The sequence below is a fragment of the Mytilus edulis genome, chromosome 4 (assembly GCF_963676685.1).
Source record: "Mytilus edulis chromosome 4, xbMytEdul2.2, whole genome shotgun sequence".
Taxonomy (NCBI): Eukaryota; Metazoa; Mollusca; class Bivalvia; order Mytilida; family Mytilidae; genus Mytilus; species Mytilus edulis.
In genome coordinates this window covers 84,911,466-84,928,083 of record NC_092347.1, presented here as the reverse complement: position 1 = coordinate 84,928,083, position 16,618 = coordinate 84,911,466, and the positions used below count along the sequence as shown (strand labels likewise).

Here is a 16,618-nt window from a genome sequence, read left to right as displayed (position 1 = left end):
ATATATGTAGGACTCTAAAGTGCGATGGGGACGCTAAAGTACGATGGTCACGCTAAAGTGCGATGGTCTATGCTAAAGTACGTGGTTCCATACGCTAAAGTCCGATGGTCCGGGAAAATATCGACGTAAAAACGTAGTTCGATAATGACGTTAACAGTTGTTTATAAAAACTAAAAATGAACATACTGGAAAATATATTAGAAATATTTGATTAACAATTTTTACACCATATGTCCATGACAAGTAATCGAGTAATTGATTGAATTTAACCGTTTTTTATCAGCTGAATCACAATGTTTATTTTTTATCAAGTGCTGGAAAAAAGACTTGTGTCCTACAGTCGACCGTTTTACTATATAAATACAAAACAGTATACGCATACTTATATCCTGCTTCTATTTGAAGCGAACGGATACATTCGAATCATTGTTTATGCATGTGGCAGTTTACTTTGTGATCCCCGTTAAAATGCTGTCGATTTTAATAAAAAGTAAAGTCGGTAAAATAGAGATACATGTGTTCATGCGTTAACTATAAATTGTCTGCGAAAACATAAGTCGTACTGTATATTGTAGGAAAATACGGAAAAGGAGAAAGCTCGGCGACATTATTTTTCTTGGATTTAGATTTAAGCTTATGCAAATAAATGCTGCATTTTCCGATAATGAACGAATTAGGGATTTTTAATTTTCAATGACAAATGTAAGGGAGGTTGTAACATTAGTGTGAACGGCAATCTACACCAATTATCCAAATATTCAATACGCTCCGAATTGTTAAAAAAAATTATTTTACATGAAATATAATATTAGCAAAACATAAATAACCTTTATAGCAATTATTACTTGGTCGGACTTGTTAATTTAGAAACAATTACTTACGCCTACCGGTAAATTGTAAAGCCTATCTCATATGTTATATCTTAGCATAATAGCTTTTGCAAAAAAACTTTTTAAACCTCTATGTTTTGATACTTCCAATCTTACCCTTTGGACCATCACACTTTAGCCTGATACACCATCGTACTTTAGCGAACAAACAACCAACGCACTTTAGCGTGAGACACCATCGTACTTTAGCGTAGACCATCGCACTTTAGCGTGACCATCGCACTTTAGAGTACCATCGCACTTTAGAGTCCTACATATATACATTTCATTAAATTTAGTTGAGAAAAACTTAAGTTAGAAAAAGGAAACAAAATATCATATAAGGTTGAGAAGGGACAAACAAATCTACCTTAGTCCATAATTGGAGTTACTATATAATTTTTTTTAATTAATTTTAACAATTATACCATTGATTTTTTTAGAATAGACACTAGATTCCTTTTTTTTCCATTTGTAAAAGAGAATAACTCTAGAACAGTTGAAGTAACACCACCAAAATTCAAAGTTGTTCAGTATTTTGTGGTAATAAGCATTTGGTTGAGGCAAACTTAAGTAAATTAACTGAAACAAAAAATTCAGCTTTTTTTCATTTGTAAAGGGGCATAACTTGATCTTTGTATTATGGTAATAAGCATTTTGTGTAAGTTTCATTACATTTGGTTGAGGCAAACTTATGTTAGAGAAGGGAAACTAAAATTTTTGCAATTTTTGCATTTATAAAGGGGCATAACTCTAGAACGGTTGAAAAGATGCCACCAAAATTTACACTTGATCTGTGTTTTGCAAAAATAGGCATTGTGTATAAGTTTGAACCATTTAGTTGAGGCAAACTGAAGAAGAGACAATTTTTGAGACGTACAGACAGACAAGAGTAAAACTTTATGCCCCCTCTGCTACATTGGGGGCTAATAAAAAGTTACTGGGTGTCATCTTAAATTGAAAAATAAAAAGTTGTCAAAATGACTATTTGCTGGGTTATTCTTACATTTATTGATGTTATTGTTAAGCAATCAAGGGCAGTAATTACTGAACAGCAGAAGTGAAATAATCAAAACCCAATTGTGATCTCAAATTTGTCATGAGAAACAAAACATTCACATTCCTCAGTTAATGCACAGAATTGACATAAAGTACAATTTAACCAATAAATAAGGGAGCACAACTCCTGAATAAATAAGGGGCCACAACTCCTGAATAAAAAGGAAATTGTCAGTTTAGACCTTGACTTGCATTTGTCATCATGATAAAGAATACAATTTTAGATGTGCTTTAATTATCCTTGACAACCAAAATTTTGACTGTACACGAGTTGAAATGTATACATTTCATGAAAAAATTTCAGGACCACAGGAAAATTTGAACTCATCCAAAATTCAGAGTCAACTGTGTTCCAGTTAAATGTGTGTATCATAAACAGAGAGTCTATGAATACCAAAGAGTATGTCATCAGATCAAGTTGTAAATTCCAATCCCAACTGTTTATTAAAGTATAAAAATAATTACCTCCCTTTGGTTCAACAATAATACTGTATGGATCTCCAGCTTTAATAAGGTCAAACTGAGAGCTTGGATCTCTATTGGCTGCCATTATCATCTGGGCTGTTCCTGACGATATGTCTGATACCTTTATTAGATGGTAGTATTTCATTTCAATTACAACAACTACGCTACCAGATCTAAAAATACAATTTAAAGTTGAAGTAAAGTGACAAAGGCTCACAAAATGTCCCCACCACCACATAAAGAATTGGAACATTCATTATCATAACAATTGTTCTACCTTTAAATTGTATGAACCTCCTGCAATGGCACATAAACCAACTCAAATAAATGAATAAATATGACAACAAATAAATTAGCAAAACAATTTGTGTTGAAGCCTACCTATGTGCATGTTGGAAGTTATGAACGACGAGTGTTGTAGGGGTGAACTTTTATTTTTCAATCTTCAAGATACTTAAGTGTTTCATTTACTATTAAAATAAATCATTGTAAAGGTGCATATCATTTTACATTGCCCACTGACAATTTTTAAGCTTGACTGGAATTAGTGGTTAAAAGGTTAGGAAATAACAAGTGAATCTGTGAGCTACTGCTCACTAATGATACCCTTACTGCTAAAAGTATAAGGTAGACAGGAAAATCTGAAAATGCATCACACAGTATAACTGATTTATTTAAACCCTGAAATATCAGAAGTCCATGTAACATAGTTCCTGGGTAAGATGTGAAGAAAATATTCATGGGATGTAATGATGAACAAATAAACAGATAGAGTAAAAACAGTAAACCCCCATATTTAAAGGTAGGGGAATAATTATATCATGTTATATACCTGACATCAATGACTTTGATATACTCAATAACACTGCTGTACTCTTGATTCAGAGCTCTCACCTGAAATAAATTACATAAATCTGAAGGTTTCTAACAAATTTCATAAACACTGTATGAACCTTATTACTTATTCATTTTATGGTAGAATTTATATTATGTGCTTTTTTTGTAAATTCTGCTTAAAAAAAAGACTACCGTTTGAATTATATGTGTCTAGTAGCCATTTGGGTAAAATGTTATGATAAATATAAGAACATAGCTCTTACTATGTGCTTTCAGAAAATGAAAATAAAATTTGGGATAAAGAGAATTGTTTTCTTGCTACAAAACAAATAAGGCAAATTTACAAAACTTTCCTTTATAAAAGTATAATAATCTAAGTTATCTCTCCTTATATGGCTAAGGTAAAAATTAAAACAAAAAATATTCTGAAATTGTAAACTGTCATAATAATGAGAAAAACAAAGTTTTCTTCAAATAGATCAAATGTCTTTAAAATAAATTACATTCGTCTCTCAAAAGCATACTTCATTGAAAACCTAGACCTGAAAAGTATTAACAAAAATACTGGACTCCAATTGTTTTCTGCTATTTTACAATCCAAGATAGCAGAAGACACCTGATCTATCTGACGTTACCTGTTCCTCTACTTTCCTTGTAAAGTTGGCATACTCTTGACTATTCTTATCAGCATATTCTACTTTCCATGGAAGGTCCAATGTTAAAGTTATTTCAAACTTTGATGAAGTTTTATCTAGAGAAATATAAAAAAAAATATAATTGGAAAATAAACTGTCATAAATAAAAACAGTCTTTATGTCAACTTGTTCTGGAGATATAAAAATAAATTTATAACAGGAAAGGACAGCATTATGTTTCCAAACATTTTATGTAAATAGATAAAAAGATAAAAGATTCTAGAGTACTCAATGTTGGATGAAATATACATAAACATTTTATTGCAGCCTGACCTTAAAGAACTTAGCTTTGCAAGAATAAATACTATGGGATACTCTTACAGGGGAAACCCCTAAATCTTTTTGGCTTGTGAAATTTATAGATTATCTATAGTTTTTTTTCAGATGAGAGAGTGTTTTTCAGTTACAAACAAACTGGGATGTGGCCAAGAAACATAATGAGTTTTTAATAGACCATTGGTAATCTGTTTATCACTATTTTGCATATAATGTTGCTGATGTTTACATTGACAATGTCACATGCACCCTTAGTTTTTGACAATAATTTACTATCTCAATTGAGTTGCATGATATGAATAAATAATAACTGAAAGAATATTAATAACTCCCTAACCTGGTGATGGGAAGCAGGATTCCATTACATCATAACCTTGAGGAACACGTCCCTGTATGGTTGAAGAGTTCAGTAATGCATAAGCTATATGGTCTGTCCTACATGCTGGAAACATCTTAGCTATACAACGAATATATGGGGTCCAAACTCTGGAAATAAAGATATATTTCAGCATTGAATCAATATATTACAGCACAAAACAAATAAGTTTATTTCTTTTACATCAAATTGCAAGCCAGTTTGTGGGTTTTTTTTCAATCATTTTATTTTGTTTGATGATCACAACTCAAAGAGAATGTTTCATCCTAATCTATTGCTTTTTCTTTTGCAATTGCTAAAAAATGCGAAAAAAATTAATTTAAATACATAATAAAAAAGACTGTTTAAATTTGGACTACATATTAGAAAACGAGGCTGATTTACTCCCAAACCGAATACTTATTAACTCACAAACTGAATTGACTTCTTATGTAACATTTGTTGAGTCAGCAGCCCATATGAACCATCAATTCCCTCTAGAAAAAAAATGTGTTTTAACTGTATAATTGTTACCCCAACCAATTGTATTTTTTCCTTTCAATTTTAACTTTCTTGGAACCAATTGTCAAAATGGCACATCCTGAACATTCATTCCTTAGTACACTCTGATACTTACTGGCAGCTTGGATGAATCAAATATTGAGAAAAAGCTGTACATCCACTGACCATGGCCATCGTCTCTACTTCTTTCACATTGTTACAGTAATTGACATTATCATCAGTAACTACAATCATATGTTTTTAAACAAAACAGCATGAAATATTTTCTAAGGAAAACTTGAGACTGGAATCTTAAAATAAAATCAAGGTGTAATTTATATTCTAAAACAATCAGGAATCAAACTTATCTGAATGCTTAGACAGGATAACAAATCTGAATTCTTTAACAAACTTCTTAAATTTATAGTTAAATAAAATTAGTAAAACTGGGTCAACATTGGTTTATCAAACAAAATTAATATTATAAACTATTTCATGCAGGTGAGGCATACTAATGGCTACAACCAGACACGTTTGAATTTTCCAAAGTCTTAAACGGTATAATGAATGGAATGAAAAATAATTCTTCTTACCGTTACATGCACCTATGTTTGTTTCCGTCAAAGTTGTAAATGCTGACAAATAGACTGGCAGCCATGTCTTTAAAGATGACTTCTTGCACATCTTGCCAGTTTTCTCTCCATTTTTAATTGATAAACAATTAATGAAAACATTGTAGCCACTGTAAAAAAACAATTGATTTGTATTAGTGTTGTAAATTAATTTGATAGTAATTTTAAGTTGTGTACTACTATAAAACCATAGTGAACAGATGCATTTTGAATTATATGTTTTTCTCTGAAAATGATTCTTAGAACTTTGTAAAAAAAGATGAGAGCAATTTTGAAACGACAGTTAAATAAATGAGGAGTGTGTCCATAGGACATAGACAGTGCCACGCTTGCATATCATATAAAGTTATATAGAGACATAACTGTAGAACAGTAAAAGTGACACTACCCATATGTGTACTTGATCTGAGTTTTGTGGTTATAAGTATTGTGTATATAAGTTTCATAACATTTGGTTGAGGCAAACTAAAGTGGAGAACAGAAACGTAAAATTCAATAATGAACTACTGCTACAGCGGGGGCATAAAACTAGTATTCATTTTTGTTAAGGGGCCAGCTGAAGGACACCTCCTGGTGCGGGAGTTTTTCGCTGTATTGTAGACCCATTGGTTGCCTTTGGCTGTTGTTTGCTCTTTGGTCAAGTTGTTGTCTCTTTGACACATTCCCCATTTCCATTCTCAATTTCATAGAAGTCATAGGCGGATCCAGGGGGAGGGGGGGGGGGGTGGCTCTGGGGGGCCCGGGCCCCCCCCCCCCCCCTTTTGTGGGAAAAATTTGGTTGATTATATAGGGAATCATTGAAGCATGACTGGAGCGGGCCCCCCTTAGGTCAGTCAGAGCCCCCCCCCCCCCCCCCCCCCCCCCCCCCCCTTAGGGAAAGTTCTGGATCCGCCACTGGAAGTGTTATGTAAGTACTATAAAAAATATATATTAATATTCAGTAAAAATAATAGAAAATACAATATTGAAATCCTTCAATCAAGTGCTTGTGATACAAGTTTTTATGAAATGATCTTTTGTTCAAACTAATAGCATAAAATAAACAAGTGAAACTGTGAGCTTCTGCACACTAATGACCCCTGTCGCAAGTGGATTATTTTAATAATGTAAAAATATGTAAGTGTTCTTTTAACCAGGAAGTTGTTGAGTGATGAATTTAAAAAAGGCATCACACAGTACAACTGACTTATGAAAACAGCGAAACCAAATTTCAGAAATCCTTGTAATGTAGTTCCTGAGAAAATACAATGAAAAATATTCATGGGACGTACGGACAGACAGAGGTAAAACGTTATAATAACAACAACATACATTACTTTTTTCAAATACCAATCAATGAATTAAATGTGAGTGTTAAAGGACCACTGAATAACAACACTACAATAAATCAAAAGAAATTCATGTAATGGAAAATGAATAAAGAAAATAAAAATACCTTTAAGGTAGGCTCCTGGGTATAAATCAAATTTTTTTTCTAATACAAGATTTCGCTATATTTTTTTATAAATGAAATTTATCATATACTTAAAAGAAAAATGAAATAAAAAAATGGGGTCACCGTTCATTTAAGCTCACAATCTCCGGAAGAAGCATACATTTTTGTTAATGTCCTTTTTTTCTGTTGAACTAATAGGAGAAATAGAGGTAATATCAAAATAAAAAAATAACCTAATTACAGAAATCGCTTAAATTTTACAATTATTTAGTTTATGTACAGCTTATATGAAAACAATAATAAAAAATATAGGTCACCGATGAGTTAAAAAGATATTTCAAATTTAATGCCAAAAAATGGCATGTTTGCACCAAAGGGAGATAATTTGGAGCTTTTTCAATGATATAAACATTTTAAAAGTCATCTAGGGCCAAACCGAATCGATTTTTTGGGTTGATTTTTTTACCATATCATTAAGTAATAACTTATGGTGTAATAAATAAAATTTGTAATGAAAAAATAAAGGTTCAATTTTTTGCTGAATTTTTTGTACCCACGAGCCACCTTAAATGAAATCAACTGAAACTTAATATTATAAAAGTAAGGTGTTAATCTTTTTCATGAATATAATTTAAGTGTTAAGACATGATACCCGCTACTGGGTATTTAACAACCTTGACTACCACGATGGTCATAAATTATAGACCAAATCATAAAACTTATCAAAATAGTACTATTTACACAATACACTAAGGTGAAATTTACCTTAGATATAAACCAGTAAGAAAATACGTCATATATATCTAACAACAATGGCGTTCTCTAAGTCGGTTTTAAGAAGTCAAGCTCCTGCCAAATGTGGAATATGTGAAACTGAACGACCAATCAAGTGGAAGTGTATTGACTGTAATAATCTATTGTGCGATAACTGCAAGGAAAAAGTGCATCCGAAATTCCAAAATGCCAAGGATCATCAGGTAGTAAACATCAAAGATGTGGGACAACCAACTGTTGTAGAACTAAATATCAATAAACAATATCAGACAAAACTATCTGAAGTAAGTTGTTTGTCCTATTTTTATGATGATTCACTGTGGATAAGTAATGCAGGAAATGAAGTATTACAGAGAGTAAAACCTGAAGGAACCAAACTGAACATACTATCCAGCTTTAATATCAAGGTCGTTGGTATGGCTGTTACTCAATCAAACAATCTACTTATATCTACAGTGAAATCAAGACTAAAACAAATCAATAGTAATACAGGTGCACTTACAGACTCAGTATATAATGTGTCACCATTCTGTTCTACAGTAGTCCATATCACCAGTGACAATAAAGTTCTAGTAGGATGTATTAATAGTGACTACCCTAAACCAGGAAGAAGAGTTGTAATACTAATGAATCAGAATGGAGACCATGAGAGAGTGTATGAACATGATCAACAAAAACAAACAATATTCACCCTTCCCTATAGAATAACCAGTACCAGGAATGGGAATATTCATGTGGTGGATAAAGTAAGAGTGGTAGTGTTAGGACAGAGTGGTGATATCATCAATACCTATACAGGAGATGAAGAGATCAACAAGGAGGAACCATTCATACCAACAGACATAGTGACAACACCTAGAGACAATGTAATTGTAGCTGATATGAACACTCATACACTCCATATCCTGAACAATGCTGGCCTGCTGATGACATATTATAAAACAAGGGAGATAAACATAATGTTCCCACTTTGTCTGGCATTCACTCCAACAGGACAACTCTGCATAGGATGTTTTAGACCAAAGGGCAGTACAATCAAGGAAGCCAAGATATATGATGTGACAATATCAGGATGTTAATGTAACTGCTAAACAAATTCTTTACTTTTTGCATAATGTTACCTTTAATAAATTTGATATTTGTATAAATTTAAATATCAATATATATAAAACATTAAATGTTCTCTCTTTTATTGTAATTCTTTTCTTTTTGCATAATGTTATCTTTAATAAATTTGATGTTTTGTATAAATATATATATAAAAATTAATGTTCTGTCTTTCATTGTTCACAAAGATAAATGTCATTCTTTGTATATGTTCAAAATTGGAAAAGTCAAAAGTTATTCCTACAAATGAAAATATTGGCTGGTATTCAAGTTGTATGTAACTGTACCATCTTTTCATCATAATATATGTACAAGAATCATCCAAATAAAAAGAAGAAAAGGACTCATCTTACCTCCTAAACATTGTTTTAGAAAAGTTTATATTTATCCCTGAGAGGTTTACATATCAATCTAATTCATTTAAAGTTTGATTTAAGGACTGATATTTTTTTTTTTCGCTACTAGTGTGAACAAAACATCATTTCATACAAAGGAGTAGGTCTGGTAAGAGCTGATTTTGGCCTCAAATTTCAGGTTCATCTGACGAAAGATTTTTGACACATTTTAAACACTTAAGTGTCTATTTCAATTGATTCAATTAGTTTATGTGAAAGATTTTCACTGATTTAGACATTAAAAATGCTCTGATTAAAGCTTAAATATGAAAAATCTATCAAAAATGCCAAAAAACGTCACTTTTCAAATGGTTTTGTCAAAATTGAAAGTGGCCGTATCCGTGTTCATCCTCAACCTTTATATATGTTATGTAATATCATCAAATACAACTTACATTTCAATATTATGAATGAACACGAATGCGGCCACTTTCATTTAAGACGGAAACCGTCTAAAATTTAACTAAAATGCTAAAATTGTGAAGAATTCAGTAATTTAGCATGACTTAATGATGCTAGTACCTGATATATATATATTATATTGTCAAAACAGCCCATATTAATGTAGCAGAAGCATTCTTCTTTCCAGTAAATAGCGAAAAGATTACATTTTCACAATTTTGTAAAACTGATATATTTTGGGGCCAAAAAGGGGTCTTACTGAACCTACACCTTTGTGCCACAGGCACTTAAGTACAGAATTTCAATATTGTATTTTTTTTTTTATTGTTTTCATTGAATATTTAATTAATTATTTTTATACCACAAACAGAACACTTTGATGATGTTCTTACCTAGTTTTGAGTGAATCTATTTTTTCCTCAAATGTGACCTACCAAATAAGACTTATCACTATTTTTGTACTCACATAGGAAGCACAATGGGTGTTACATGTGGAGCAGGATCTGCTTACCCTTATGTAGCACATGAGATCACCACTAATTTTAAAGGGTTACATGTTTTTCTGTCTTTAGTTTTCTATGTTGTTTTTTTGTACTTTTGTTTGTCTTCTAGATGTATCTGTTTTTTGTCATAGCATTGTCAGTTTGTTCTCCGACTGATGAGTTTGACTATCCATTTAGTATTTTTGGCCTCTCTTTTATAAGTGTTTTTGCTTATTACATGTAACTTGAAAACTACCATAGATGAATAGTAACTGTGAACAGCAAAAATGACCAGCTATACAATATCTCCATTGGTGGCAACAATTTGTTTAAACTTGTTAGGACAGTTTAAGGCCTACAGGTAGTTTGGATTGGGAGTAAGATACTGTAGTGACAAACTTTGTCCAAACAGAAATTTATCCTGGGGTGCAACATCTTTTATGTTATTGGGTATTAATTTTGACGTAGATCTTGATAAAATTATTAACATCAATTATAGTGAGAGAGTTTTGCAGATAAAAAATCTAATCAAAATTTTGCAGGATGTATTCCATGCATGGGACATTATTGTTGATAAAGAAGAAAAGAATATGTGGGAATATTTTTTGTCAAACCCACTGTGGATGAATAATTGTATAAAAATAGACAAGAGTGCACACGCTGAAATGTCTCGCCTTCTATACTAATCATTGATATTATGTTGATAGTCCTAAGTATAAAGCTAAGCTTTATTACAACTGTCACATAAACTTAACATTAACCAAGATAACTAAACAAAGACCAATGAACCTTGAAAAAGAGGTCCAGGTCAGATGAACCATGCCAGGCAGACAGGTACAGCTAACAATGCTTCTATACAACATATATAGTTGACACATTACTTATAGTTTAAGAAAAATAGACCAAAACACAAAAACTTAACACTGTGCAATGAACCGTGAAAATGAGGTCACGGTTAAATAAAACCTGCTCGACTGACATAAAGATCATAAAATATTTCCATACACCAAATATAGTTGACCTATGGCATATAGCATTAGATAAAAAGACCAAAACTCAAAAACTTAACTTTGACCACTGAACCATGAAAATGAGGTCAAGGTCACATGACATCTGCCCGCTAGACATGTACACTTAACCATCATTCCATACAACAAATATAGTAGACCTATTGCATATGGTATGAGAAAAACAGACCAAAACACAAAAATTTAACTATAACCACTGAACCATGATAAAGAGGTCAAGGTCAAATGACACCTGCCAGTTGGACATGTACACCTTACAGTCCTTCCATACACCGAATATACTAGCCCTATTGCTTATAGTATCTGAGATATGGACTTGACCACCAAAACTTAACCTTGTTCACTGATCCATGAAATGAGGTCGAGGTCAAGTGAAAACTGTCTGACAGACACGAGGACCTTGCAAGGTACGCACATATCAAATATAAATATCCTATTACTTATAATAAGAGAGAATTCAACATTACAAAAAATTTGAACTTTTTTTTCAAGTGGTCACTGAACCATGAAAATGAGGTCAAGGACATTGGACATGTGACTGACGGAAACTTCGTAACATGAAGCATCTATATACAAAGTATGAAGCATCCAGGTCTTCCACCTTCTAAAATATAAAGCTTTTAAGAAGTGAGCTAACGCCGCCGCCATAGCTGCCGCCGTAGCCGCCGGATCACTATCCCTATGTCCAGCTTTCTGCAACAAAAGTTGCAGGCTCGACAAAAATAAACCTGTGTTTTATAAAAACCGGTTTAATAAAGGTATATTTTTCATTAATGACATTGTATCAGATGATGGAAAAATTCTCAGTTTGGAACAGTTAGAAGAAACATTTAAAATTGATAGAAATGCTATGAAATATAACAGCATAATATCTGCTGTAAAGAATGCAAGAAAGGGATATGTTTTTGATAATTATAAACTACCGGTAGTCACCCCTCTTATTCCTTCATTTGCCAAGTTCTTTTTTGAAAGCTCAAGGGGAACTAAAGACATGTATTCACTATTAATTAAAAATAATAAAGTTTCAACGGGTCAGAAAAAATGGGATCAAATTGTAGAGGTAGATGAAGAGGAATGGAAATTAATTTTCAAATTACCTTTTAAAGTCACAAAATATACCAAACTAAAGTGGTTACAATATAGAATAAATCAGCATATTTTAGGTACTAATAAATTTTTGAATAAAATTAAGGTCACTGACAACCCAAATTAGTAGAAATTAGATTTGTCATATGATATATTGTCTCTTACATGAGAAAGAACTACATAATTAATCTCTGCAAATAAATAACAAAAAACAAACAAAAAAACATATCCGTCCTCATCTTTAAAACAGATATTCTCTAACTCTCAACCATCTTATGATGGCATCAATAAAAGTTTCAGATGGATGATTTCAACTTCACTCCTTGGAATTCTTGGTTCAAAAGCCTCCTTGTAAGTAGAAATCCTATATCAAAGAAATTATGATAGGAAATGCAAGATCAGGAATATCCTATCAATGAGGAGATATATACTCTATATGCAGGTGATGCTGGCATGTTGCTACATAGAATTGAAAATATGGGAAAGCTGAAATCATCCTTTTTGTCGTAAAGTTTTGTTTTCAACCAACTCACATTGTCAATTTCTGACGGACAGACCGATGGACGAATGGATGGATGCATGTACAGACAGAGGTAAAAACAGTATACCCCCTTTTTCAAAGCGCGGGTTTAATTAAAATACTTGGCAAGGTGCTTTTTCTTTTTCGTCTTTTAGAAGGTTCTGAATGAATTCTGCTTCATACAAGTATAAAAACTATTCATCCAGTAGGGGTGTATATCTAAGATAGTTTATAGGCAAAACCATGAGAATTAACTAAAAAATTGTCATTTAAGGGCAATAACATAAAAAAAATCTAATCATTTTGATGCAAACAGGAATCTAGACATTCTGATCAATAAAGGTCAAGTCAGATTTTCTTCAATAGTTTTCTAAATATAAGACAACTATAGCAATATAATTAAGTTGATTTTAACCTGTATATATCATATTTAGATTCCTAACCTCTAGGATAACAACCAATCAAATCTAAAGGGGGCAAATTATATACAGTTTTGACTCAAATTCTCATATTTGATTTACAACAATCTAAAACACTTGTCTTTTTACAATAAGTCTGAAATAAACAATCAACAATGCATAAATATGATAATATGTGCCAGCATTTCGTGTGTATTTAAGTCTAAATGCCATCTAATTAAACATTGAGGGGTCTCTGTGGCTGAGTGGTCCAAGTAGTTACTACAGTAATCCCCAGCCAGTCAAGAACATCCCTTGTGTGGATGCAGTCAACTCTAGACTTAAAAGGCTATTTGCCAATTCCCGGAATTGACCCTGTAATTAGAGATCCCTTTTTTAGTTGTCTCCCTTTTGAGGGACATTAATTTTTATTTACAATGGAGAGCTAGCAGAAAGGGCAAATTTACCTGAGCGTAATGTGAGTAATCTATAAGGTTTTAAAATCTTTTAATTACATTACTTCGTTGTTTAGCTAAATACTTTTGACATTTGAAGTTGTTTTTCATGAAAAATTAGTTGAACCGCAGATACATCACTTTCAATTCATCATGCTTTGCATTGGCAAAAGCCAATTTTGTCCAGTATGGAACCCGTCTACGATTGACAAAGGGAAGTAATTTGTTTAAAAAGTGTTTAATAACAGAATTAAATCAGTAATTGGCAAATGGACTATTGACTAGAAATGTCAGTTTTCCTATCAAAGGTTGGTGGTTTTCCCAAGGCACTTCAGCTGGATACAACTGCAGATGTCCAATCCTGAAAAGTTGGGGCCAAAGTGGACACAATATTCACCCTTGATACAGTCAGAATTTGAAGCGTAATTAATTTTTTGACACAGAATAACTGTAGTCAAAGAACTTCGAATTGGTTATATGATTTGAATTTATATTCAATATTTTTGTGCAATACACTATGCTGTTGCCAATTTACAAGCAGTTAATTGGAGGCCATCAAACATTTTTCTTTAAATTGATTTGGATAACCTCCCTTACACTGCTTTTAAATTGTCTCAATTGTCCTTTAACCAAAAAAACCCTTGTTTTCCACTTTTTTTGCCCCAATTCCTAAATGGTTTGAGCAATAACCCCCCAAAGTCAATCCTAACCATCCCTTTGTAATATGGAAACTTGTGGTATAATTTCAGAGAGATTCATACACTTGAACACAAGTTGTTGTCTGGAAACTACAAAAGAGTTTATTTCGGCCCCTTCTTTGGCCCCTAATTCCAAAACAATTTGGACCTTTACCCCCCAAATTCAATCCCAACCTTTCTTTATTGGTTATGAACCTTATGCTAAAATTTTATTGATTTCTATTTATTTATACTTGTTATTATTATTATCCAGAAACCATCTGTCTTCAGACGACGCTGACGATGTCACATGAATAAGGATTCAATGAGATTGAATTATTTACTAGCTTCTAAAAATGAAGTATCATTTCCAGAATTCACTTTCATTAATGATTGAACTATAAAAAATCATATTATAATTTGTTTTATAACTCGTAGCTAATGCCGCTTTAAGTATAAGGTATACAGGTTTAACTCAACATATTTATATTGTTTGCAGATTTCAATCTGAATTAAAATGCTTGAGCACACATCAATACAAACAAAGCAGGAAAGCCAACCAAAGTCTCACTTGTTTTTAAAAAGCAGTAAGAAAATAAGCTCCAAACAGAAGTAAAACGAAATCTCACCTGCAAAGAACCTCTGTAGACACTGTTTTATTTATAAAACCATAGACAGCCATTGAACAATCTTCAAAGTTGACAATTTCTGGTTTGTAGGATGTACAAATATCTGTTTCATTCATTGACATACCTGTGGAGTAAAAATATTCAAATAATATAGATGATTGATTGATTTCTAGTGTTTAACCCCACTTTCAACACTATTGGCTCTTTTGCGGCAGTCAGTTTTTGTATTTGTGGAGGAAGCCCTTTGGCCCAGGTAAAATCCTCATTTTTGGTAAGAAAACTATAATCCTACTTAATTATGATTTGAGTAAAATGCTTTTGCCATGTGCATGTTTCGTACCTAAAACAAAAGGTTGACAGACTACTGTAACAGTTGGTAAAATATTTACATCACTCAGCCACCAAGGCCAAAAATAATATAGAGGAAACTTTAATAACCTTGAAAAGTTCATTCATATAAATCAAAATAAATCTGATTTCTTGTGGAAACAAAATCACTTCTGAAGTCATATACCATGTATACAGGTACAGACACTAAAATCTAAAAGGAAAAAAATAAATAAAAGAATAAACTTACAAGATGATAAATCTACTTTTCCTCTGGATAACTCTGTAATGAGATGATTTTCCTCCAAGATACTCTTCTTTATATCTCCACTAGTGCAATTGAAATGATTAGAAAGCTTCTCCATTATACAGGGTATATAACGATCTTCAAATGTCCTGAAATGTAAATGTTTTTTAAAGTCTTTAAACATGATGGGGACATTTGTTTCTAGTTATTTACTGGACTGCTATTATGAAAACTGTTCTAAATTAATATCTGACATTAAAATATGATATCACTAACAGGATATCTTTCATTAACAGTATGACAATAGGGGGAGTAGGAGGAGTAGGAAGGGGTCTCATACTGATTTCTAGAGAAAATTAAATACCAAAAGTCCTGTGAAAATCATGGGTCTATTTCTGACAATTTAACTGGCTTTTCCCAAATTTTTTAGAATTTTAAAACAGCTCAATCCTGAATTCCCTTCAAAAGTTTTTAAACACCTCTAAGTAGCTAGCTTACAAAAGTAATGACCAACTCCACAATTTGCCTTATTATCTCTTAAAAAATTATGTTTAATTATTTCACCCTCCATTATTAGCATTCAATGAAAAAAAATTATCTGTTAAACACCAAAGTCCTCAGGTTCTAATCAAATATATCTAGTTTAATAGAATTTGCTCTAACATTGTCAGATATAAAAATAAGTGCAAGTCCAATGATCCATCTTATTTCACTTTGAATTTGTTTGAAAAGTATCAAAAGAGTACATTTACATTATCTGCTGATTGTTTTGCTGTATAATGCATACCTGCAGACAGAATCTAATGGTTGAGACATCAATATTTCGCTGATACATTCAGTTCTTGATAAAATAAGCCCTCTTCCATCTCCACATATACTGTGTCCAAAATCTGGAACACTGGTTGAATTACCTATAAAATTAAAATTGTTGTAATATTGTGACAAATCTTCCAATAATACTATGGCC

General features: G+C 32.1%; 1 protein-coding gene across 1 annotated transcript in view; it reads right to left on the bottom strand.

The window, feature by feature from the left end:
* LOC139520825 (uncharacterized) overlaps positions 1-16,618 on the bottom strand; it is a 175,480-nt gene that overhangs the window by 101,296 nt on the left and 57,566 nt on the right. The window contains exons 26-34 of the mRNA XM_071313797.1: positions 16,439-16,562; positions 15,655-15,800; positions 15,078-15,201; positions 5,651-5,799; positions 5,194-5,302; positions 4,539-4,687; positions 3,866-3,981; positions 3,226-3,287; positions 2,394-2,566 (exon numbers count right to left, since the gene is read on the bottom strand). Of these exons, the coding sequence (XP_071169898.1) occupies positions 2,394-2,566; positions 3,226-3,287; positions 3,866-3,981; positions 4,539-4,687; positions 5,194-5,302; positions 5,651-5,799; positions 15,078-15,201; positions 15,655-15,800; positions 16,439-16,562 (1,152 nt within the window). The remainder of the gene's footprint in view (positions 1-2,393; positions 2,567-3,225; positions 3,288-3,865; positions 3,982-4,538; positions 4,688-5,193; positions 5,303-5,650; positions 5,800-15,077; positions 15,202-15,654; positions 15,801-16,438; positions 16,563-16,618) is intronic.